The sequence below is a fragment of the Ornithorhynchus anatinus genome, chromosome 2, assembly GCF_004115215.2.
Source record: "Ornithorhynchus anatinus isolate Pmale09 chromosome 2, mOrnAna1.pri.v4, whole genome shotgun sequence".
In the NCBI taxonomy this organism is placed as follows: domain Eukaryota; kingdom Metazoa; phylum Chordata; class Mammalia; order Monotremata; family Ornithorhynchidae; genus Ornithorhynchus; species Ornithorhynchus anatinus.
The window spans coordinates 103877164-103904526 of NC_041729.1; the positions used below are offsets into that span (position 1 = coordinate 103877164).

The 27363-nt window shown below is 42.5% G+C and overlaps 1 protein-coding gene and 1 non-coding gene across 2 annotated transcripts in view; one reads left to right on the forward strand and one right to left on the reverse strand.

The window, feature by feature from the left end:
• Positions 1 to 27363, forward strand: part of MAN1A1 (mannosidase alpha class 1A member 1) — a 285232-nt gene that overhangs the window by 220051 nt on the left and 37818 nt on the right. Inside the window, exons 12-13 of the mRNA XM_039914596.1 lie at positions 17813 to 17936; positions 24628 to 24721. Coding sequence (XP_039770530.1) covers positions 17813 to 17936; positions 24628 to 24721 — 218 coding nt within the window. The remainder of the gene's footprint in view (positions 1 to 17812; positions 17937 to 24627; positions 24722 to 27363) is intronic.
• LOC114809888 lies at positions 26342 to 26478 on the reverse strand. The gene has a single exon (XR_003757660.1). It is a non-coding gene; the product is annotated as a small nucleolar RNA SNORA7 (small nucleolar RNA).

Below are 27363 nucleotides of genomic sequence, written 5' to 3' on the forward strand. Positions count from 1 at the left end.
CTCTCTCTTGCTAGAATCCTCTTGTTCCCTTCTAGTCTAATATTTCCTTCTGCATCTGAGACATCTTAGCTTGGTTATAGCCTACCAGAACAAATTTAATGCATCTAAAACTAAACTATCTTTCCCCCTAAACCTTCCCTGTGCACTGTCTCCCCTCCTCCGTTAACACTACCATAGTCCTTTCTGTCTCTGATGCTCACAACCTTTAGAGCAGTGCTTTATTCCTGACATTCATTTTCCTTCCATATGTAGGAAGCCATCAAGTCCTTCTAATCCTTCTTCAGTATTTCAGGCAATGGCCTCTTCTTTTCCCTTTTTTTTTAAATCGGATTTGTTAAGTACTTCCTGACAGGAACTGTACTGAGCGCTGTACAAGCCAATCGTATTGGACACAGTCTCTGTCCTACATGGGACTCACAGTCTTAATCTCAATTTTACAGATGAGTTAACTGAAGCATAGAGAAGCCAAGTGATTTGCCCAAGGTCACACAGCAGACAAGTGGTGAAGCCAGTACTAGAACCTAAGTCCTTTTGATTCCCTTCTTGTCCCATCCTTAGGTTATTCACTTTTATTCCCCGATTAACCCTGCTTTTCCCATTCTCCCTCTCTCTTCTGCATCACCTATGCACTTGGACCTGTACCCTTTAAGCACTTGATAGAGTCACACCCTCAGCTCCATGTCCCTCATGAACAGATCTGTAATATATTTATTCATATTAATGTCTGCCCTTCCCCCCATACTGCAAGCTCCTTGAGAAGCAGCATGGTCTAATGTATAGAGTACAAGCTAGGGAGTCAGAAAGAAGGACCTGGGTTCTAATCCCAACTCCTCCACTTGTCTGCTCTTAGACTTTGGGCAAGTCCCTTCACTTCTCTGTGCTCCAGTTACCTCATCTATAAAATGGGGATTAAGACTGTGAGCCCCATGTGGGACAGGGTCTGTGTCCAACCTGATTAACCTATACCTATCCCAGGGCTTAGAAGAGTGCCTGGTACATTGTAAGCATTTAACAAATGCCATATGAAAAAAAAAGGCTCCTTGTAGACAGGGACTGTATCCACCAACTCTGTTATATTGTATTCTCCCAAGTGCTTAGTACAGTGTTACAAACACAGTAAAGTCTCAGTATCATTGATTGGTTGTCATCGGGCAACTAAGAGGGCATTTCCTGTTGATCGCTGCAAGACATCTGATATTACTCCAATCAGTCAATTAGTTATGAAACAACACTAATCATTTATCTTATACCAGACCTCTCAAGCAAAAGTGTTTATTGAGCATTTATTGTGTGCAGAACTTGAGAAAGCACAGTGCAACAGAGTTGGTCGATGTGATCCCTGCCCAGGAGGAGCTTACAGTCCACAAGAGGAGAAATATGCTAAAGGAAATTATGGATGGGGGAAATAGTAGAGTATAAGAATGTTTACCTAAATATTGGGGCTTGAGCGAGTATTAAAGTGCTTAAGGGAAACTCAACCAAGTTCTTAGTTTGCTCAGAGGGGAGGGCAGGTAAGAAAAATAAAACAGCTTAGTCTGGGAAGACCTCTTGGAGGAGAAGTGATTGTACTCCCCCCTCAGAATTCTACATTTGTGTTAAATGAATTGATCTCCTTGCTGACCTCCATTGACCCATTGAACTGACCTCCTCCCTGACCTCCTGCCTCCAGGTTCTGTCTTTGGAATATAGTTCATTCCATTATCTGGATCATTTTTCTAAAACATCTTTCTACACAAATCAAAATCCTCCAGTGGTTACCTCTACATTCCTCTCCACATTAAGCATTGATTATAAGGCCCTCACTCAGTTCTCATCCTCCTACTTCTCCACTCTCTTCTCCCACTACATTCCAGCTTTCACCCTTCCTTCCTCTCAAACCATAATCACTGTGTCTTGCTCTCTTGTTTCTCCCAGTGTAGACCTCTTGCTCATGTCTTTCCCCTCCCGTAGCCCCACCGCACTTATGTAAATATCCATACCTTATTTTAATGTCTGTCTCCTTGAGGCCAGTCACTTAACTTCTCTGTGCCTCAGTTACCCCATCTGTAAAATGGGGATTAAGACTGTGAGCCCCACGTTGAACAACCTGATTCCCCTGTGTCTACCCCAGCGCTTAGAACAGTTCTCTGCACATAGTAAGCGCTTAACAAATACCAACATTATTATTATTATTATTATGCCTACTGATTCAGTTATATTGTACTCCTCCAAGTGCTTAGTACCAGTGCTGTGCACACAGAAAGCACTCAATAAATACTATTGTTGATTTCCCTTGCTTAGAACTCCCTTCTACTTCAAATTTGGTAAACCTTAGTGCTCCCCACCTTCGAAGCCCTTCTGAAATCAGATTTCCTCAGTCAATCAGTCAATCATAGTTATTGAGTGCAGTTTCCTTAGCATTTGGAAGAGTACAATATAACAATATGAGACACATTCCCCACCCACAATGAACTTACAGTTTAAAATAGGAGACAGACATTAATAGAAAGGAATAAGTGCTGTGGGGCTGAGGGTGGGGTGAAAGGAATAAGGGTGACGCAGAAGGGAGTCAGAAAGGCCTTACCTGATTAATTTCTTCTCTCTCCATCCTGTATCACCCCAACTGCCTTTTCAGCTTGTTGTAGGCAGGGAATATGTCTGTTATATTGTTATATTGTATTCTCCCAAGCGCTTAGTACACTTTGCACGTAGTAATCACTCAATAAATACGATTTAGTGATTGATTGATTCTATGATATTTAAGCATCTCTATATTCACAGACACTTCTATCCCCACCCTATAGCACTTATGTACATACCATACAATCTACATTATACTCTCTGATGTTATAGCTGTAATTTATGATAGTGCCTCTCTTCCACTAGATTGTAAGTGCCTTACATTGATGCCTACTAATTCTCTCCTCCTCCCAAAGGACTTATGTATGCAACTTACATTTGCTTCTACTTAAGCACTTACTTATGTAAATTCCCCACTTTTCTTTTTTCCTCTTTTTGCTGACTTACTATAGAGTCTGTCACCCCAGCTACATTGTACAGTGCCTTTACAGTAAATAAATACCATTAAATCAAGGTAAATACCATTGATTGATTGACTAAGATGACCATGGACTTCAAGGTGGCCTATGGGCTAGCTGCCTTAAACATAACTCTCCTCTTTCTCTACATCCCAGATTCTGCTTTAACTTTGCCCCAGGCAAACTACTCCACTGCCCCTGCCCCAAATTCTCCCATCTCAATGATCCATTGGCCTCTTCACATCCCCTCATGCAGAAGGTACTCCACAGAACCAAACTCCAAATGCCTCTTTTTTGAAGCTTTGTTAAAAAGTCATTATTGCTTGAAGCCTTGCCAAATTAACTCCTTCACAGACCTATTTCCCTCCTCCCTTCATTCAGTCGTATTTATTGAGCACTTAGTGGGTGCAGAACACTGTATTAAGCGCTGGGAAAGTACAGTGCAACAATAAACAGACACAGTCTCTGCCCCCAGCAAGCTTACAGTCCTGGAGGCAGACATCAAGGCAAATAAATAAATTACAGATATGTACAGACAATCTGTAAGTCTGACAATCAGGATTTACTCTTTGCCTTCTGTGGGCTGAGCACTGTCCTAAGAATTTAGGAGAGTACAATAAAATTAGTAGATATGATCCTTTTTTTTTTAATGGTATCTGTTAAGCACTTTACTATGTCCCAGGCTCTGTACTAAGCACTATGGGAGATGCAAGATAATCAGGTCAGACATAGTTTCAGTCGCAAGTTGGGCTCACGGTCTTAATCCCCATTCTACTGATGAGGGTCCTGAGACAGAGAGAAGTTAAGTGACCTGCCCGGTTTCACATAAAAGACAAGTGGCAAAACCAGGATTACAACCCAGGTCTTCTGACTCCAGGGCCCCATGCTCTTTCCACTAGTCCACCCTGCTCCTTCCCCTCAAGGAGCTTCTAGTATAGTGGGGAAGACAGACTCTATAATGTCAGAGTTAAGAGGAAATAAGAGAAGGGAGGTGGATATGTACATGAGTAAATGCTTAAGTAATAGCATCAATCAGCTGTATTTATTGAGTGCTTACTATGTGCAGAATACTCTACTAAGTGCTTGGGAGAGTACAATGCAGCAGAATTAGAAGATACATTCCCTAATGTGAAAATATCCATAAGTAATAATAATAATTATGGTATTTGTTAAGCGCTTACTATGTGCCAAGCACTTTTCTAAGTGCTGGGGTAGATGCAGGTGAATCAGGTGGGGCTCACACTTTTAATCCCCATTTTACAGATGAGGTAACTGAGACACAGAGAAGGTAACTGACTTGCCCAAGGTCACACCACAGACAAGTGGCGAAGTCGGAATTAGGACCCACATCCTCTGACTCCCAAGCCCGTGCTATTTCCACTGGATGACAGTACTTAAACGAGTAGGTGGTTTAGTGTTTTGAAGTTCCACTGGGAAACTATACACTGGGGAGGTGATAAACTCATCAGGGAAGCCCTCCTGGAGGAGATGTGATTTCAGAAGGGCTTTGGAAATGTGGAACTTCGTGGACTGTTGGATGAGATAGGGAAGGGGGCTCCAAACAACTCCAAGCAATTGTGAGAAAGAGATGAGGTGCATGCCTCCTACTTCAGCATGTATGAGTAATTTTGAACAATTGTGTTCAATTCTTGTCATCTGTGCTCTTTTAATTCTATCTGAATGTATGATTTTGTCTTTGTATTTGTCTGGCACCTCTGTGTGATTACTAAGGTGGAGATCAAGTCTTAATCACCTTCTATAATTTTCCCTCAAAACCTAGTCACGTTCTTTGCATAAAGTAGGCATTTGTTGATGGATGATGAGGCTTTAACATTTTCTCATTAGGCCTATTTCATTAGAATTGGAATTAAATTGATACTAATGTACTTAAAACTATTTTTAAAATACGACAATCCCGTACATTCTTGCTTCTCATTGATGGACTATGGATTTTTCTTCTTTTGGAATCATTTGCTTCTATACCTTCTGTGGCTTTCCAGCAAACATGGCTAATTGAAGTTTTCGGTTAAGTATTTTATACAGATGTTTGGTTCAGCCTTCTGCATCATCTTCATCAAAGGCATTTATTTAGAGGGCCTACCCTGTGCAGGGGATATTCTGAGAAGCAGCGTGACCTAGTGGATAGAGCACAGGCCTGGGAGTCAGAAGGACCTGGGTCCTAATCCCAGATTTGCCGTTTATCTGCTGTGTGACATTGGGAACTTCTCTGCCTCAGTTACTTCAGCTGTAAAATGATGATTAAGATTGTAAAGCCCATGTGGGACAGAGACTGTGTCCAAAGCCATTTGCTTGTACCTACCCCAGCGCTTAGAACAGTATCTGGCACATAGTAAGTGCTTAACAAATGCTGCAATTAGTAATTATTATCATTATTATTATGAGCCTGGTTGGAAAATTTTAGAACCTCATTGTGGGGTCAATTTATAATAATAATAATAATGATATTGATAATTATGGTATTTGTTAAGTTCTTACTGTTCTAAGCAGTGGGATAGATACAAGCTCATCAGGTTGGACATAGTCCCTGTCGCACATTGGGCCCACAGTCTTAATCCCCATTTTACAGATGAGGTAACTGAGGCACAGAGAAGCAAAGTGGCTTGGCCAAGGTCACAAAGCAGGCAAGCGGCGGAGCTGGGATAAAGTCATTTTGTCTCTACAACTGCCCCATGTTCCCCATCCCCCCACCTACATGTTCTTCCTTCATGCTCTCTGATTCCAGGAGCGATGTTAGAACTCACCGATATTTTAACAACCTGTTTCCATCTGGATGGTAGCATCCTAGAACTAGCATGGAGGAAGGGAGGGAAGAGAGGAAGTGTGCAGAAAGAAAGAAATGGCCCAAAAAGAGGCATATAGATGAGAAGAGGTGTAGGAAGTCATTAGGGGTACACAGTGCTATTTTCATGTACACATCTGGAAGAACACACAGCAGGGAGGCTTTCATCAGCAAATCTTCTGCTCCTCAGTCTAAATTCACCCCCAGCTAAGAGTGAAAATCAGTACCCAGTTTCTGTGGAAGGTTGCCATTTTCTGGTCATATTTATTTAAAATACTAGAAAGATTAAAATGAAATTAAATCATGTCATTACTTGAAGCTAGGCTCCCTTGTCTCATTAGGGCTGCTCTGATGTTGAAGAAGCACCTTGCAATTTCCAATAGTATCTGGGGGCTGTGGAGCTTGGCCTTGTAATCTACCTGTTGAGCAGTTTGACCTGCGTTGTGTATGAAGCATACTCAAATAAAATGGCCAAAGAAGACTTTCACCTCAGAGGTTCAAGAATGCGGTCAGATCACCAGCGTTGAGGTGTGACTTACCAGCATCGCAGATTCACAGGACAGGTCACGTGTGATGACTGATGGCAGTATGTCCAAGCAGCCGTTGGAAACTGGAAGGAGGCAGACTTTAAAGCAAGGCTGGCCAAATAATAATAATAATACTAATAGTAATTGTGGTATTTTTAAAATGCTCACTGTGTGCCAGGTACTAGGAGCAGGAGTGGCTATAAGTAAATTGGATTGGACACAGTCCCTGTCCCACGTGGGAATCACAGTTCATTCATTCATTCACTTGTATTTATTGAGCACTTACTGTTTGCAAAGCACTGTCCTAAGCACTTGGAAAATACAATACAGCAATAAAGAGAGACAATCCCTGCCCACAACGGGCTAACAGTCTAGAAGGGGAATTAAGTCTACAGTCTTAATCCCCATTTTGCAGATGAGGTAACTGAGCCACAGAGAAGTGAAGGGACTTGCCTTAAGTCACACAGCAGACAAGTGGTGGAGCTGAGATTAAGAATAATAATAATAATTATGGTATTTGTTAAGCCCTTACTATGTGCCAAGCACTGTTCTAAGCACTGGGGTAGATAGAAGGTAATCAGGTTGTCCCATGTGGGGCTCACAGTCTTAATCCCCATTTTACAGATGAGATCAGTGAGGCACAGAGAAGTGAAGTGACTTGTTCAGGGTCACACAGCAGACAAGTGATGGAGCTGGGATTAGAAACCATGACCTCTGACTCCCAAGCCCGTGTTCTTTCCACTGAGCCACGCTGCTTCCTTCTAACTCCTAGGACTGTGCTCTTTCCATTAGGCTACACCACTTCTCTAGCCTTATCTAAGGATGTAGTGGAGCACAGTCTCTAACAGTAAGACAGTTTCCTTCTGGGAGGCCACCAGAGCAGACAGTCTAACTTGGCACACTACAGTGGACGATTGTTCTCTTTGAGCAAAGCCTTTATTAATAATAATAATAATGTTGGTATTTGTTAAGCGCTTACTATTTGCAGAGCACCGTTCTAAGCGCTGGGGTAAATACAGGGTAATCAGGTCGTCCCACGTGAGGCTCACAGTTAATCCCTATTTTACAGATGAGGGAACTAAGGCACAGAGAAGTTAAGTGACTTGCCCACAGTCACACAGCTGACAAGTGGCAGAGCCGAGAGTCGAACTCATGACCTCTGACTCCGAAGCCCAGGCTCTTTTCCACTGAGCCACGCTGAGCTTTACCAAGATCAGATTACCAAGACGCGGGCTTGAAAACAGAAGCAGGTCATTTGATGGGACAGAAATGTCAGTCGATCAATCAATGGTATTTATGGAGGGCTTACTGTGTGCAGAGCACTGTACTGAGCACTTTTTATGGTGTTTAAGTGCTTACTATGTATGCAGTCAGCACTGGGGTAGATACACGCTAATCAGGTTGGACTCAGTCCCTGTCCCTTATGGGGCTTACAGTCTTAATCCCCATTTTACAGATGAGGAAACTGAGGACCAGAGAAGCGAAGTGACTTGCCCAAGTTCAAATAGCAGGCAACTGGCAAAACCAGGATTAGAACCCTGGCGCTTGGGAAAGTACGGTACAGTAGAGTTTGTAGTCACAACCCCTGCCCACAAGGAGCTTACAGTCTACGAAGGGGAGATGGCCATTAAAATTAATTCCAGATAGTGTAAATTGTAAAGAATAAGGATATTTACATTCATTCATTCAATTGTATTTATTGAGCGCTTACTTTGTGCAGAGCACTGTACTAAGCGTTTGGAAAGTACCATTCATCAACAGAGACGGTCCCTGCCCACAACGAGTTCACAGTCTAGAAGGGGGAAGACAGACATCAAAACAAGTAAACAGGCATCAATAGCATCAATATAAATAAATAAAATTATAGGTATATACATCAAAACAAGTAAACAGACATTAATATAAATAAATAGAATTATAGATATGTGTGTATATATATATATATACACAAGTGCTGTGAGGCAGGGAGGTAGGGTAGAGCAAAGGGAGAGAGTTGGGGCGATGGGGAGGGGAGGGGGAGCTGAGGAAAAGGGGGGCTTTGTCTGGGAAGGCCTCCTGGAGGAGGTGAGCCTTCAGTAGGGATTTGAAGGGGGAATTGAGTATCAAAGTGCTTAAGGGATACATAGCGAAGGGCTCAGTCGACACAGTGGGAGGAGCAGGGAGAGGAATTGAGGATTTAGTCAGGGACGGCCTTTTAGAGGAGATGGGAAGGAGGAAGTGCGTCAGCATAACAAAGAACTCTCTTTAAATGCACACTATCTGGAGGGCATTGCATTCTCACACATTGGTCTTTTGAGTCATCCCTTTAAGCATTGAACGCTCTGACATTGGCTTCATCTTGGAAAAGAAAGAGCAGCTATGCATGCGTATGAATTGAAGTACAAACAAATAATTCAAAGGCATTTCACATCATTCTTTTTTGAGACGCTGTAGAAGCTGTTACATTTTGTGATTTAGCTTTAAAAACTTGTCTTTAACTGCCATCTTTATTAAATGCATAGATAGCAAAACTGAACTGTGAACTCAATTCAGTTCTTGATTTACTCTTTGCTTTTTGCTGTAGGGACTTGATTAAAAATGGTTCGTATGGATTAGAGTTATCTTTCTCATCTACGTTGTTAAATTGTCTTTGCTCTTTTAGCCCAAGGAAATTGGTTAATTAAACTTTTAGCACATTTTGTAACAGGAAACTTGAATTGTATAGTGCAGTTCATTCATTAATGCATTAAAGGGGACCTATTTAAGGACTGTTAATTCTGAGTAATGTCTTTTACTTCTCTTAATGAGACTAGCTAATATAATTTTAGCTGCTCTATAGAGGAAAAATTAGCAGTATGAAATTTTTGAGTCAGTCGTGAGTTTTAATTGTTATCTATTGGTATCTTTGTTCATATATACTACTTATATCGAATCCAAGTGTCAGAGTTTCCCCTGAACAAGTAGGTTGTGAGTTATGGCCCTTAAAAAATGCTGCGCTGGTGTCATCAATCCTATTAAGTCAGAGGATGTGGGTTCTAATGCTGGCTCCACCACTAGTCTGCTGTGTGACCTTGGGCAAATCACTTCACTCCTCCGTGCCTCAGTTACCTTATCTGTAAAATGGGATTAAGACTGTAAACCCCACATGGGACAGTCTGATTATCTTGTATCTACCCCAGCACTTAGAACAGTGCTTGGCACATAGTAAGTGCTTAATAAATACCACCATCATCATTATTATTGTTATTGATCCATGGGGTGTGAGGCAGCAACACCAGAAATCATGCCACTTTTACAGATGGCAGAAGTTCCCTACTCCTTTCAGGAAGGTCTAGACAATGGAGCAGAGAACTGCTTCGCCCCTCCCCACTCATCTCAGCTGAGTTGTAACAGCTTTCTGCACGATCCTTTCACAACCACTCTAAAATAATAATGGCTCTACAACCCGATGGGGATACGAGGTCCTCGCTGCTGCACTCTGGCATTTTATGAGTGATAAACATTAAATTAAGGATCTGGAAAAGACTGTAGAAAACCAACAGGAGTTTACTTTCTGGGAAGATGGTGCGGAAGCCTGTCCTGAAACCATTGACATCATCATGAAAAGTAGTTAGCCTAATGGGTAGAGCACAGGCCTGGAAATCACAAGGACCCACCACTTGTCTGCTGCGTGAGCTTGGACAAGTCACTTCACTTCTCTGGGCCTCAGTTACCTCACCTGTAAAATGGGGATTGAGACTGTGAGCCCCATATGGGACAAGTGACTGTGTTCAACCTGATTTGCTTGTTTCCTCCTCAGTGCTTAGTCTACTGCCTGGCATATAGTAAGCACAAATCAAATACCGTAAAAATATTTGTTTTAAAAAAGGAAATCATCCTTGTTGATTGAAGTCTCTACTTTGTCAAATGTGCTAGACACTAGTGAAGAATTGAAGAGATGTCCCTGCTTTCAAGGAGTTTCCAGTCAAATTCTTACTCTGTGAAAAGGACCAAACTGGTTTCAGAGGGATGAAGGGACATAGTTTGGAGAACAATTACCCCTCCCATTCTTCAGGAAAAAAAAAAAACATTTTCTTCCCCTAACTCTTTCGGATGTCTCTCAGTACACTGTAGTTCTTTCATTTTAAAAATTGATTAAGAATATTACTTTCCCAATGGAGAACCAAGTATTTAGCAAAAGATTAGACTGTTCTGCATCTACACCCAAGTAGTATTCATAGCTGTTTTTCCGATGCTGAATTCAATATGGTTACCTCTATTTTCATGTAGTGTGTAGTTTGGGGGGGGTGGTGTTTGCTAGATGTTGTGAATAATAATATATGTGGTATTTGTTAAGCACATATATTTTGTGCCAAATACTAAATTAAGGTCTGTTGTAGATTGAAAGTAATCAAGTCAAAGACCATCCCTCACCCACATTGGACTAACCACCTATATTGGAGGGAGAATTGGAATTTAATCCCCATTTTACAGTTGAGGAGACTGAGGCACAGAAAAGTTAAGGTCCCACAGCAGACAAGTCACAAAGTCGGAATTAGAACTTGGGTTCCCTGCCTACCAGGCTGTGCTCTTTCCACTAGGCTATGCTGTAAATCTTTGTGGGAATAAAAAGCAGTCCCTTAAAAAAGCTAGATAGTTAAGTTGGGGAAAATCTATCCACACATCCAAAAATCCACCCCGTCACCCTACACAAAAAATTTCTTTTGGCACAACCCACCTCATGGGGAAACTGAAAATGTTCCCAGAGAGATATGTGAACAGGGGTGAGAGCAGAGATCTCTGGGTCCAACTTTCCTGCTCTGAACCCAGAGCTATGTGGTGCCCCCGGGAGCTGAGCTCCAGCTTCCAGCCTAGAACGCCCGCCCCCCTAGGGACCCGCTTCATTTCCAACAGACGATCACTCTTCCCACCTTCAAAACCTTATTAAAATCACATCTCCTCCAATAGGCCTTCCCTGACCTTCCCTCATATCCTCTTCTCCCACCCCCTACTGTGTCACCCTTACTCTTGGATTTTCACCTTTTATTCACCCACCTTCAGCTCCGCAGCACTTATGTAATAACAATTATTATGGCATTTGTTAAGCACTTACAGTGCAAAGCACTGTTCTAAGCACTGGGGAAGATACAAGGTGATCAGGTTGTCCCACGTGGGGTTCACAGTCTTCATCCCCATTTTATAGATGAGCTAACTGAGGCACAGAGAAGTTAGTGACTTGCCCAAAGTCACACAGCTGGCAAGCGGCTGAATGGGAATTTGAACCCATGACCTCTGACTCCCCAGCCCGGGCTCTTTCCACTGAGCCTCGCTGCTTCTCTATTTGTTCATTTATAATATATTAATAATAATCAGGGTATCAGTTCAGAACTTACTAAGTGCCAAGCACTGGGGTAGACCTAGATACAAGATAATCAGATTGGACACAGTCCCTGTCCTACATGGGAACTAATCCCCATTTTACAGATGAGGTAACTAAGGCACAGAGAAGCGAAGTGACTTGCCCAAGGGCACACAGCAGACAAGTAGCAGAGCCGGGATAGAATCCAGGTCCTTCTGACTCCCAGGCCCGTTCTCTATTTAGTAGGCCACCCTGCTTCTAATAATGATTCATAATAATGTCTGTCTCCCCCTCTAGACTGAAAGCTCACTGTGGGCAGGGATCACGTCTACCAACTCGGCTTTATTGTATTTTCCCAAGTGCTTTGTTTTGTGCTCTGCACACAGTAAGCACGCATTAAATACCATTGGCTGATTGATATTTTCTTGGCATGTTTTCCTTTAGCCCTAAGCTTTTTTTAGGACCAGAATTGGCACGTGGACATGTACTCGTACTCATGTATGCACAGAGACTTTTGGAGGTGTAAAAAGTGAACAAACCATTTCATTTTACCTCACTTTCATATTTATAATGTAAATTATTTCATCAGTGCGTGGGGGAGTGTTGTACAATACTTTCCTGAAAATCCGGGAAGAAGATACCAGATAAATTGGAAATAATTCCTCATCAGAATTCAAATATTATGCTTTAATAACTTTATGTTAGGCTTCCAAAATAAAATGTATTTTCAAGATTCTCCAATATTTTATGTTAAAGTTATGAATGTAAATTTAAATTGCACTGATGAATCTTCAGTTTTATTGCTTGATTGATATTTAGATTAAAAGAGAAAGAAAAATGTAATCATACTCAACTATTGCACATATTGTTATGCTGTACTGATGTTTGGCCCCAGTCTCGCTTTCACAATTTCTCCTTCTTCTTAGAACTTTTGTTTTTAGCCAAATGTAATTATTCTGACACTTCTGAGAAAAACAACTCACTCTCTGGTATTGATTTTTTTCCCATTCCAAAATTATCAGTATTTTTCAAAGTAAAAATAGTATCCTCTTAACAGGACATAAATGCAACAACTAATAAAGGTGATCTACATGGTGTTGGCTTAGGAGAAGCAACGTAGCTGAATGGGTAGAGCACGGACCTGAGAGTCAGAAGGACCTGGGTGCTAATCCCAGATCTGCCACATGTCTGCTGTGTAACCTTGGACAACTCACTTAACCTCTCTGGGTCTCAGTTACCTGATTGGTAAAAAGAGGACTAAACATGTGAGTCCCATGTGAGACAGGGACTGGGTTCAAAGGCACAGAGACTGCCCAGCACTTAGAAAGGTCACTGGCGTACTGTAAGCACTTAAGTCCTCTCTCAGGGTTGCATCTGGAGAGTTTCCAGTTCTCTATTAGTCTCGGTTACAAGAGGGAGAGTCAAACAGAGGCTTGTCCATTCCATGCCTAGCTTGGCAGTGGCTGGCGAGTGGAAGGCAATCTCCTACAATTCAAAACTCCCCCGTGCTGGGCAGCAGTGGCATGGGAGAGAGTCGAGGGTGAAGACTCAATATTACTGCGCAGAAGAAGCCGTGGTAAACCAGTTCCATATTTTTACCAAGAAAACTCTATGGATCCACTACCAGAATGATCACAGATGGAGAGCGGATCGTTCTGGGAGACGTGTGTCCATGGTGTCACTATGGGTCGGAAATGATTAGAAGTCATAAGACTTAGGTATCATAATTATTGTAATTATCATTTTTATTATCATTATTATTAACAATTTCCTGTTAATATCTTTATGAACTGGTTACATTTAAGTCCTTTTACATGCCTGCTTGAAAGAGGCCATCAACTCCAAATTTACATAAACAATTTGATCCCAAAAAGTTATAAAAATTGGTATCACTGACTAAACTCTCTACCTTTGAAAGTTCCTGTTAGCACGAAGTCTATAAAAAAATTGCATATATCCTCTGATGTTGCATGTGTGGATTATTGTGCTAGAGAATGTGTTTTGTTGCTAATGAAAGACTTTATGAAAATAATTTTTAGAACAAATTGATGTTTACACAACATGATTAAAGGCTTATATTTATTGACTCACTTCTTTTACCCCCAAAGTTTTCTCTATTACTGAGTCAAAATCGGTAAGGTGATTTTCTTTCAATATGTGTTTTAAGGAATCATATCCTTCAGTTCTTAAAAATTAAAATCAAAGAAATGCTGAAATAACCCAGAGTAAGAATAATCTAATGAGAAATAGCAGACTATGTTGTGGGTGAATGAATGCAGGAGACAACAGGGAAGCTATATGGAAATAACATGGATTTAGGAGATTTTATTCTGAATTTCTTTGAAGAAAATTCTTCATTGTTAGGTTAACTGACAATGTTAGTTTTTGTTTGTAGGAAACTATGTTTTGTTAACTATTTAGTTTAACAAGGCAAGGTGATTTAGACTGTGAGCCCATTGTTGGGCAGGGATTGTCTCTATTTGTTGCCGAATTGTACATTCCATGCACTTAGTACAGTGTTCTGCACAGAGTAAGCACTCAATAAATACAATTGAATGAATGAATGAATGAATGAATGAATGAATGAATGAATGCATGCTTTAAAAGCCAGTGATAGGGAATCTCTGATACAGAGGTAGATGGACAACTACTGGAAGTCCTTGAAGAGTGGGGAAACATGGACTGAATGATTTTGTAAAAAAAATGATCCAGGCAGCAGAGTGAAGTATGGACTGGAGTGGGGAGAGAAAGGAGGCAGGGAGGTAAGACTGATGCCGTAATTGAGGTGGGATAGGATAAATGCTTGGATTAACATGGTAGAAATTTAGATGAAGAGGAAAGAGTGGAATTTGGCAATATCATGAAGGTTGAACTGATTTTGTGACAGATTGAATATGTGGGTTGAGTGAGAGGGATGAGTTGATAATGCTAAGGTCATGGGCTTATGAGTCAGGGAGGATGGTGATGCTGTCTAGAGAGATGGGAAAGTCACAGAGAGGACAGGGTTTCCGTGGGAAGAAGAGTTCTGTTTTGGACATGTTTAGTTTGAGGTATAGGTGGGACATCCAAGTAGAGATGTCTTGAAGGCCGGAGGAAATGGAAGACTGAAGAGAAGGAGAAATATCAAGGCTGTAGGTGTGGATTTGGGAATCAACCACAGTGATTTGAAGGTTGAAACCATGGGAGTGATTGAGTTCTCCGAGGGAATGGGTGTAGATGGAGAATAAAAGGGGACCCAGAACTTAGTCTTGAAGGACTCCCACAGTTAGGGGTGTGAGCTAAAGAAGGAGAGCGTGAAAGAGAATGAGAATGAGTTTCCAGAGAGATTGGAGTAGAACCAGAAGAGAATGCCAGTGAAGCCAAAGTTGGATAATGTCTCCAGGAGAAAGAGGTGGTCCTCAATGTCAAAAGCAGCTGAGATGCCAAGGTGGGTCATTAAGATGAAGTAGAAACTGTTGGATTTGACAACAATTGGTGACCTTTGAGAGGGCAGTTCCTGTAGAGTGAAAAAGGCAGAAGCCAGATTGGAGGAGGTCAAGGAGAGATTTGGAGAAGATCAGAAACAGCATGGCCTAATGGGTAAACCACAGGCCTGGGAGTCAGAAGGACCTGGTTTCTAATCTGGGCTCTGCCGCTTGTCTGCTGTGTGACCTTGGGCAAGTCACTTAACTTCTCTATGCCTTAGCTTCCCAAACTCTAAAATGGGGATACCTGTTCTCCCTCCTAATTAGATTGTCCTCCCTATGCAGAACAGGGGCTGTGGCTGGTCTAATTAATTTATACCTATGCCAGAACTTAGAACAGTGTTTGACAGATAGTAAGAGCTTAACAAATACCATTTTTTAAAAAGCTGTGAAAATACTGTGAGAAGTGAAAAGCTGTGAGAAGCAGCGTGGCTCAGTGGAAAGAGCATGGGCTTTGGAGTCAGAGGTCATGGGTTCGAATCCCGGCTCGGCCACTTGTCAGCTGTGTGACTGTGGGCAAGTCACTTAACTTCTCTGTGCCTCAGTTACCTCATCTGTAAAATGGGGATTAAGACTGTGAGCCCCACGTGGGACAACCTGATTCCCCTGTGTCTACCCCAGTGCTTAGAACAGTGCTCGGCACATAGTAAGCGCTTAACAAATGCCAACATACACACTGGCCTACATATCCAGACCAAAAGAATATCAGGCAACAAGTCAGTAATGAATTGAATGTGCACCATCTCTGTCTTGTTTACTTTTTGGTTTTCTGAGTAAAGTTTCGAGCCTGTTTAAAACATTTTACTTGTTCTCTTGTCATAGTTGTATTGGAAGAAGTGGTGGTGGATTCAATGGGGAGAGGTAGGCACTCATCAATGTTGATAGGGATAATCGTAGACCACATAGAATGGTAAAAGCAATCAATCAGGATATTCATTCAATCCTATTTATTGAGCGCTTACTATGTGCAGAGCACTGTACTAAGTGCTTGGAATGTACAATTCGCCAACAGATAGAGACTATCCCTGCCCAACAACGGCCTCACAGTCTAATCAATACTTACTGACCTCCTACTGTGTGCAGAGCTCTGTATTAATTGCTTGGAAAAGTAAAATAGAACAGAGTTGGCAGACACACTTCCTGCCCACAACGAGCTTAAGGTATACAACTATATATCAATCGGTGCTATTTATTGAGCACTTACTTTGTGCAGAACTCTATTCTAAGCTCTTGGGAAAGTAACAGAGTTGGTGGACATGTCACTTGCCCACAAGGAGCTTTTTAATCTAGGCCTAATTATTTTGGATGACTATTTCCCTAATAGATAATAATAATGATAATAATAATAATGGTATTTGTTAAGTGCCTACTATGTGCCAAACACTGTTTTAAGTGCTGGGGGAGATACAAGGGAATCACATTGTCCCACGGGGGGCTCACAGACTTAATCCCCATTTTACAGATGAGGTAACTGAGGCACAGAGAAGTTAAGTGACTTGCCTAAAGCCACACAGTTGACAAGTGGCAGAGCCAGGATTAGAACCCATGACCTCTGACTCCCAAGCCCGTGCTCTGTCCACTGAGCCACACTGCTGATCTTCATGGAGTTAAAATACGCTCTTACAAATGTGCAATTTTTCATCATGTAATGGGAATTATTAGACTCTAGTTTCTAAATGTTACAATCAGTAGATTAGTAGTTTTACAGCTGTTGATATTGGAAGAAAGTGTGGTCAGATTCTTCAGTCCTTAGACTGTGATTTATCAGCCAAATAATCTTGTTTAAGGTTTAGTTTGGTATTGGGTATCTCTCACTAATGCTAATGAGCAATTTACTGTGTCACAATAAACAAACAACTCTGGTGGTGGTATTTGAGAATTAAACACACTTATCAAGGAGTAATGAGTATTGTCAGTCAGCAGAGCCAAATAAATGACTTCAGGGCCCTAGGAGTGAGTTATTGACCTAATTCAAGCCTAGGCTAATTGGAAGGTATGCTTTACTGAAACATGACCAACGTGCAATAGTGCTGTGGTAACTCCATACTTCACTGCTGAAAAATGGAATTCCAAAAGTTACATTTCACAAAAGAGTTATTGGCTTTCTAAAATAAAGCGAGATTTTTTTGTGTATATATATATATATATATATGCTATAGATTTGTTTGCTGAAATCCTATTCATAGACAATACAGTAGTTTAACACATTTCGGGGTCACACCTGGAGAGTTTCCAGTACTCTACCAGTCTTGACTATGTGTGGGAGGGAGAGTCAAGCAGAGGCCTATCCATTTTCTATTCCTAGCTTGGGCAGTGGTTAGCGAGTGGAAGGCAATCTGCTACAAGTCAAAACTCCCCTATGCTGGGCATCAGCGGCATAGGAAAGAGTCGCGGGAGGAGATTCCAGTTGACTGCGGGGACGAAAGCAATGGTAAACCACTTTGCAGAAAATTGTACTTTCCAAGTGCTTAGTACAGTGCTCTGCACACAGTAAGCACCTAATAAATACGATTGAGTGAATGAAGAAAACTTTATGGATCCACTATCAGAACGATTGCCGATGGCAGTGGAGAGTTCTGGGAGAGATGTGTCCATAGCATCCCTATGGGTCAGAGACAATCTGACAGCTTAAGACAAAATAATCACTAGACTTTTCTGTTGGACCTTTTTCTTTCTTTTTCCTATAGTGGGATTGGTCGAAACTGGCCCTGGGCCTCAGGAGGAAGTAGCATTCTGGCAGAATTTGGAACCCTGCATTTGGAATTTATCCATTTGAGCCATTTGTCTGGGAACCCGGTTTTTGCGGAAAAGGTAGGACTCTCCAGGAGAATCTTGTTATCATTGGAAATTCAGTCCTGTCATGATATGTTGGAAATTCTGATTGTATCGTAAACATGTTCACTATTTCCAGTGAAGCGAGTATGTGTTTGAGCCTCATCAATATTAATCCTCATGACTACTGCATTTTGGTGCTAGAGTTCTATTGAGTACTCTAAAAAATATATTTGAAACTGTTATCATTCAAGGAAAATTCATTTAGGGAAGCATCATCACTAGCTTGATCAGGGACCTTGTTGTTAACGTTAAGCTAAAAACTCTTTAACATGAACTCTCAATAAAGGTACAAAACAACCCAGTAGTTGTGATGAATTGAGGGAGATTACTTCTGAGGTGTTTAAAAGTAACAAACAGTAATCATTTATTAATAACAATAATGATGATATTTATTAAGTCCTTACTCGGTGCCAAGCACTGTGCTAAGTGCTAGGTAGATACAAGCTTATCAGAGCACACCTGAGCTGGCTCCCTCAGATGGCTCACAAACATTGTATCCCCATTTTACTGATGAGCAAACTGAGACACAGAGAAATTAAGCAACTTGTCTAAAACCATACAGCAGGCAAGTGGCAGAGCCAGAGCTAAAGTACTGATCTTCTGATTACTAATCTCATGCTTTTTACACTACACCCTCCTGTTCAGCATTAAGATTGTGTAAAAGAGCCTGGAGAGATTTTAAAAAAATGTCTTCAAATGCTCTTCGACTTGGTTCATTTCAAAATGGCATTTGTGGGACTTAATTTCTTTTCTTTGACAAGTTTGCTACATTGACTCAGGATCAGGATGCAAGCAACTAGAGATTTTTGTCTGAAGTAATTCTCTTCCCTGAAATTAGGAAAGGTGTCTTCAGCTGACTAAAAACCATCTAGCCATTGGAGAATTACTCTTTCCTCTGGTGCCACAATTATTTTTCCTTAGGCTGAGTCTGGCTGTGCCCCACCCCTGCTCAGAAATCCTGTTCTCAGATCCAAGATGGAATCCAGTGGAACCTGGCTATGGTAAAGCCAAACGGTCGACCAGCCATTCAGCTTTGGTGAAGGCTGGTCTGGCTTTTCCGCTCTCCCAGCCCCTGGGTGGTCACTGGGCTGAGTAACTACCCAGACTGAGCTGGGAGTCAGAACAGTTGGAGATGTGGATCCGGATGGGGAACTGAGAGTTGTTTATGCACTAGGCCAGAGCAGCGTAGTTCAGTGGATAGAGCACGGGCCAGGGAGCCAGAAGGTCATGGGTTCTGATGCTGGCTCCACCACTTGTCTGCTGTGTGACCTTGAGCAAGTCACTTAACTTCTCTGAGCCTCAGTTATCTGTAAAATGGGGATTGTGACTGTGAGCCCCATGTGGGATAGGGACTGTGTCCAGCCCGATTTGTTTGTTTCCACCCCAGCACTTAGTCCAGTGCCTGGCAAATAGTAAGCACATAACAAATACCATAATTATTATTATTATTATCATTATTAATAATGTTGGTATTTGTTAAGCGCTGACTATGTGCCAAGCACTGTTCTAAGCACTGGGGTAGATACAAGGTAATGAGGTTGTCCCATGTAGGGTTCACAGTCTTCATCCCCATTTTACAGATGAGGTAACTGAGGCAAAAAAAGTTAAGTGACTTGCCCAAAGTCACACAGCTGATAGGCAGCAGAGTCGGGATTCAAACCCATAACCTCTGACTCCCAAGCCCGGGCTCTTGCCACTAAGCCACGCTGCTTCTTATTAGCATTATTATTATGTGTGACCATGGCTCTCTCATTTTCCCAAGCCCCTCTTGGCCTAGACCCACATGTGGCTCCTAACCTAACCCTCCCATTCCCTGAAAAAGGATGTTCAGACACTTAGCCCCCTCCTGATTCCTCCCTGTGTCATACTTCTTGTTCCCCAAGAGCCGTTTTTGGAGCCAAACAGGCAAGATACTATTCCCAGTGCTGAAAATAAGCCAGAACCAGCTGAAATTTGACTCGAGTTTAAGAGAACGTGCTGGAATAGATGTTCAATGTAAGCTTGTCGGGGGCAGGGAATGTGTCTGGTTACTGTTATAGTGTATTCTCCCATGCACTCATTACAGTAGTCTGTACACAGTAAGCGCCCAATAAATACGATTGAATGAATGAATGAATGAATAATAATTGTGTCACTTACTATGTGCCAAGCACTGTTCTAAGCACTGGGGTAGATACAAGACAAATAGGTCCCACATGGAGCTCACAATCTAAGTAGGAGGGAGAACAGCTATTGAATCCCCATTTTACAGTTGAGGAACCTGAAGAGCAGAGAAGTTAAGTGACTTGCCCAAGGCAACAGAGGGCAGGTGATGGAGTGGCGATTAGAACATAGGTCCTCTGACTCCGAAACCTGAGCTACTTCCTCCAGGCCACAGGGTTACACGTTATGAAGAGAAGGGAAGGGAGGAGGGCACTGCCCCAACCCACAGGAAGCAAATGTGGAAGGGGCTGGTCTGCCCCTAGCCCAGCCCCAAGCCATTACTGTCTGCTGTCCTTCCCTTTGATTAATAATAATAATAATAATAATAATGGTGGTATTTGTTAAGCGCTTACTATGTGCAAAGCACTGTTCTAAGCGCTGGGGGGATACAAGGTGATCAGGTTGTCCCACATGGGGCTCACAGGTTTTAATCCCCATTTGACAGATGAGGTAACTGAGGCACAGAGAAGTTAAGTGACTTGCCCAAAGTCACACAGCTGGCAAGCGGCAGGGCCGGGATTTGAACCCATGACCTCTGACTCCCAAGCCCGGGCTCTTTCCACTCAGCCACGAAAGCCACCACCCCACCTCTCCCATTTTACTCCCCGCAACGGCTCTGGCTGCACGCCCAATGTCGTCTTCAGTGGCTAGCTGGACCTCTTCCCTCCTCTACTGGAAACCCAGTGAAGGTGGGGGTGGCCAGTGTCATTCCAGTTGGATAAGCACTTAGTACAGTGCTTTGCACCCAGTAAGCGCTCAGTGAATCGATTGAGTGAATTGTTTTTTACACCTTAGCACTGGCTGAATGAGTATAAAAATACATTGGGTCCTATGGATCAACGAGCGAGTGTCGTTGTAGCCAAACTATCCTTTTAAGAGTTCGTGTAACAAATCCAGTTGCACCTCTGAGCACTGACTAGGCGTAGAGCACTGTGCTAAGTGCTTGGGAGAGTACAGTACAATGTATTCTGTAGGCACTATCCCTCCCCACAAAGAGTTTACCATGTAGAGAGGGAGACAGATATTAAAATAAATTACACATAGGGGAATTCCAGTGTTGAAGGATATGCATGTAGGTGCTGTGGGCTGTGGGTGGGGTGATTAAGGAGTACAGGCCCATGCACATAAGCAAAGGGGAGGAAGAATAATATGAGAAAATTGGGGGTTAGTCATGGGACTTTCCTATCTTGGATGGGAGAGGAGAGAATGGGCCTGAAGAGAGCCAGAGTCCACAGCAAATAAAGCTTCGTCCTTTCCTAGAAGTCTTGCCCTCCACCATCGTAAGCTTTCCGATTCATATAACTTGTCCCACTATTTATATCGTTTCACCCCTAGCTGAATTCCCAAAACTTTCTGGGTTGTATTAGTCAAGGATTCGTAAGGTCTTTTGCCGATGGGGAAACTGGCCCAAGTTCATTCAGCCAGTCAATAGGGAGGGGAGAATGAAATTCACTTTCCTCTGCCCGGTTGAGGCCAGAGAAAGGTGAGATGGAAGGCAGGGCCCAGGTACTTTTCCAAGAGGTCCCTAAATAGATTGGCTGAACAGTCGGGGGACCCGGGTTCTAATTCTGACTCTTGCCTGCTGCCTTGGGAAAGTCACTGAAATTCTCCATGCCTCGGTTTCCTCATCTGTAAAATGGAGGTTAAATACCTCTTCTCCTTCCGACTTAGACTGTGAGCATTGTGTGGGCCGGGAACCGTGTCCAACCTGATTATAATAATAATAGCAATTCTGGTATTTGTTAAGTGCTGTGTTCTATGCAGTGTACTAAGTGCTCGATTATCTTATATCTACCCCATACTTAATGTTTGGCACATTAAAAACTCTGAACAAATACTACAGTTACTATCATTATTTTTTATTATTACTTCCATTCTGTCATCACCCCTGCAAACTGCCACTTTGGACAGTGGCTTCTTCTGGAAGCCTGAGAAGCAGCAGTGGCCTAATGGATAGGGACTGGGAGTCAGAAGGACCTGTGTTCTAATCCCCGTTCTGCCACTTGTCTGCTGTGTGACCTTTGTGGACAAGTCACTTAACTTCTCTGTACTATGTTCCTTCATAATAATAATAATGTTGGTATTTGTTAAGCACTTACTATGTGCAGAGCACTGTTCTAAGCACTGGGGTAGATACAGAGTAATCAGGTTGTCCCACATGAGGCTCACACTTAATTCCCATTTTACAGATGAGGTAACTGAGGCACAGAGAAGTTACATGACTTGCCCACAGTCACACAGCTGACAAGTGGCAGAGCAGGGATTTGAACCCATGACCTCTGACTCCCAAGCCCAGGCTCTTTCCACTGAGCCACGCTGCTTCTCTGAAAAATGGGAATTATGATTGTGAACCCTATGTGAGACAGGGACTCTGTCCAACCTGATTAGTTTGTATCTACCCAAGACACTCAGTAAGTACTTAGTAAATACCATAAAAAAGAAAGGCAACACTTGCCCGCAGCCACGTTGAGAAAACAGGCCACACTGGTCTAGGGAAGCAGCAGTAACGACAGTATTCCCAGGTCTGGGACAGTGCAGCTTTGGGTGAGGAGCCCCGTTTGTGCCCGATCAGTCTTGAGGGTACAGGTGGCCCAGTCTGTCATTTCCTTCTTACTTGCCTGACTACCACTGTCCCATGGCCAACCGTGATTTCTAATAAGGGAAGCATCATGGCCCAGTATATAAGCATGGGCCTGGGAGTCAGAAGGACCTGGGCTCTAATCCCAGCTCTGCCACTTGTTTGCTGTGTGGTCTTGGGCAAGTCACTTCACTTCTCTGGGCCTCGGTTCCCTCATCTGTAAAATGGGGATTAAGCCTGTGAGCCCCATGTGGGACAGGGACTCTGTCCATCCTGATTAGCTTGTATCTACCCCAGCGCTTGGAACAGTGCTTGAAACATAATATGTGCTTAACAAATACCATCACTGTTATTACTATTACATTCCTCCACTTCAAAACCTTATTGAAAGCACATCTCCTCCAAGAGGCCTTCCCTGCCTAAGCCTCCTTTTCCTCTTCTCCCACTCCCATCTTCATCACCTTAACTTGCTCCCTTTGTTCTTTCCCCCTGCCCCCAGTCCCACAGCACTTATGTACATATCTGTAATGTATTTGTATTGAAATCTCTCTCCCCTCTAGGTTTTAAGCTCACTGTGGGCAGCGACTGTGTCTGCTTATTGTTATACTCTCCCAATAGCTTAGTACAGTGATCTGCACACAGTAGGTGCTCAATAATTACATTTGAATGAACGAATGAAAACACTCCTTTGCTAGAGTGTTCTGCAAGAGCACTGACAGGAGAACTGGAGCTGGGCTCACCTCACAGTCCCCTCTGGAGTGAGAAGCAGCATGGCGGAGTGAATAGAGCACGGGCTTGGGAGTCATGAGGTCATGGGTTCTAATCCTGGCTCTAGCACTTGGCTGCTATGTGACCTTGGGCGAGTCACTTCACTCCTCTGGGTCTCAGTTCCCTCATCTGTAAAATGGGATTGAGATTGTGAGCCCCATGTGGAACAGGGATTGTGTCCAACCTGATGTGCTTGTGTCCACCTCAGCACTTAATACAGTGCCTGACAAGTAGTAAGCACTTAATAATTGCCACAGTTGTTATTTTTATTACATATAACATCACAACTTTAGGACATTGCTGCCCCGGATCCCAAGAAGCCCCAGTTACCGTTGCTTCCGGTCCACCCTCAACATTTGATTTGGCCGCTCTAGAAAATCCTTAAGAGGAGTTAGTAAGTGGCTAAATTGTCAGTTGGCGTGGGGAATTGCACAAGAAAAATAACACCAAGGTGTTTTGTTTTCTTCAATTGAGCTACCTGTATTTGCCATCATCTCACATTGCTGTCTCCTTGCTGATGTTTATGGCAAACACTCTTTCAAAACTTTTTATTTCCTAGTCCTTACAATCCACTTTTTCTCTATGGTTTAAGTCCCTGAATTCTGTAGGGGAATTTATAGAATATGGATCGTGCCATGAGTTCTTCGATCCTGAAGACTACTGAAACGTGTAGTCTTAGAGTCTATTTTTGTAATGACTGCAAGTCAGTTCCGCATGATGGCCGTTTTGTGATCTATGTGAAATGACTTAACAATGTCTGTCTGCCCCAGGCTGGAATCTGGTTTTTTTATTTTAAAAAAAGAAAGGAGTGCTTATAGAGTTGATTTTCTTGTTACCAATGTAAACTGACTGGGCCTGGATCCAAAATCCTCCTTGGCTTCCCAGGCTCAGTCCTCTAAACAGTGTATCATGAGGAAGCTTTGATCACCGTAGTTCTTTGTGCTGGTCCTGAGAATGAATCTCGTCCTAAAGGCCTTTTGTTTCTTCATCTGGAATGTTTCACTGCCATTGAAATTGTTTTCAAAATAAATAAAAGAATGTCTGTTTTTCAACACTTGATTTATACATCAGTACCACCAGAATTTTATTTTTCACAGAAACATGTTCTTTCTATCATAGGTAATGAATATTCGGAAAGTTCTGAACCAGTTGGATAAACCGGAAGGTCTTTACCCTAACTATTTGAATCCCAGTAGTGGACAGTGGGGTCAGCGTAAGTGCATTACTACATACATTACTTATTAACAAGCTTATGCTATTTTCCAGAAAAGAATCCTAGAACCGTATTGCCAAAAAAGACTTGGATCTGGGAAGAATGTAATTTTTAGACTGTAGGAAATCCAGATTTTCAATCCTAAATTTTCTATTCTTAAGTATCATCTGAAGTTTATGTTGGTCTGGTTAACTATCTCTTCCTTCACACTATTATAAGCATACATTTGGTTTTTTTCCAGAAATTAAAGGTAAACTAAGAATATCTGTTCTGAGAATGTTTGAATTAAAAACAGATTTACTGGGAGGAATCCATAAAAAATTTAGTTAGCACAACACAGCCAAAAGCATGAGGGAAATGGGACTGGAAAAGTAGCAAGTGTGCTGGAGGAGGACCTGATGAGAGATCCAGGAATAACAGGCCACAGGGAAAACTGTCGGAAAAGCTGGGAAACGGGGTCTGGAGATGTAGAGTCTTGAACAAGCACCATTCCAGGCCCACGTTTATCTGTCATGAGAGGGAACAGGTCACACTGCTAAAGATAGCATGGTTGTGAACAGTAATATTTAGTCACCCCGGGGAGAATTTTGTTGGCTGATGGGGTGAATCCCACATTCATTTTAATCTATCATATTTATTGAGCACTTATCGTGTGCAGAGAGCTGTACTAAGCAATTGGGATACAGATACATTCCGTACCCACAACAAGCATACCTTCCCCCCAGGGCCAGGTGAGGGATAAAGGCAGCATAACACACCAGAATAGGTGCCAGTTTTTCATTTTGAACCCAGGGACAGAAAGGAGACAGAGATTTTAGTAGGGAAATGATTCTTGGGAGAGGATTGGTTTCAGTGCTAGGTCAGGAAGTCACCATTTGGGGTCTTTTCAGCCCTGATTGAAAGCTCACAGGTCTTGTCAGAGTCTAGGAATCTAGCTGAAAAAAAGTGATCTATTATTTATTTATATTAATATCCCTCTAGACTGTAAGCAGGGAATGTGTCCATTATATTGTACTCTCCCAATCACTTAGTACAATACTCTACATACAGTGAGTGCTCAATAAGTATTATTGATTGATCACCCCCAAGGAGCGGACATGTGAGTTGGATGGGCTCTTGCTGAGATGGCCTGGTGAGAGCATTTTCGTTTGGAAACAGAGGTTTCCAAACAGAAATGCTAAGAAGGCATGATACCCTCTCTATTCTGTCTTCTCTCCCCTCCCCAACATCAGCTCCTCTGCCCCGGTGGAGACCAAGGATTGAGAAAATATATTCCCTGGGCTGCATCCAGTTGGAAAAAGGACATTGTCTCTGAGCATTTTCCCTATGCCTAGCCTCCAAACCCCCAAACTCTCCCCCTCAAATCCCATATTTGTCTCTTCTTAGCCCCAATTTTGTCTTGCCTTATGCTGTCGAGTCGTTTCTGACCCACAGCGACACCACGGACAAATGGAGAAAACGCCCCTCCCTCCATCTGCCATCGTTCTGTTAGTGGATCAGTAGAATTTTCTTGGTAAAATTACGGAAATGGTTTACCATTGCCGCCTTCCGTGCAGTATACTTGAGTCTCCATCCTCGACTCTCTCCCATGCCACTGCTGCCCAGCACGGGTAAGCTTTGATCCTTAGCAGATTGCCTTCCACTCGCTAGCCACTGGCAAAGCTGGGAATGGAATGGGTATACCTCTGCTGGACTCTCCCTCCCATAGCCAAGACTGATAGAGTACTGGAAACTCTCCAGGTGTGACCTGAGAGGGGTCAGCCCCAATAGGGACACTTTTTTCTTGCCCCTCCAATCTTATCATCTGAGTTTCCCCATTGTATCCTAGACATTCTTCTTGGAGAAATACGATGAAACAAAGCATTACCAGGCTGTAGTTTGACACCAAGGCAGCCCTACCGGTGGGTTTATTGGGGGAATTTTTGTCCTTTCACCTGTATGTATCACTTCTCTCTCCACCTAGACTGTAAATTCACTGTGGGCAAGGAACGTGTCTACCAACCCTGTTATACTCTTCCAATCACATAATACAGTGCTGTGCACACAGGAAGTGCTCAATAAATACAATTGATTCAGTCGTTCAATCCAGCTGTCACCTAAGTATTGACAGAACTGCTGGTCACATAGGTTCCTTAGTCGTGACGGACTTGAAGCCCTACAGGAACCTTGTGAGTGAGGTCAGGTGCAGTTGACACCTTGGAAAACTTGTCGACAGTTGTTGTTTTGTTTTCCTTCCTTGAATTGCTGCCTTCTTTATGGAGTTGAAAACATGAGAGAAAAATTAAGAGAAAAGAACCATATAAATTATAGCTATTTTCTTTTTCCATAACTCTTACATAAAACTACTGAAACATGCCATATAAATTATAGCTTTCTTTCTTTTTCCATAACTCTTACACCAAACCACCCAATGTTTTTAAAGAATTTATGAGAACAGAATGCTTATGCCATTGGTAACCAGACAGAGAGGGTTGAATAATCGTGTCGGCCTCCACCCCCCAAACTAGAATCACACACTCAGGCCCAGGTCTTTCTTCCGCCTATAGTGAAATTGCCAGATAAATTTTAAGAATTGTGAATCGATAGTAATAATTAACAATCGTGGTACTTGTTAAGCGCTGTCTATGTGACTAGTACTGTTC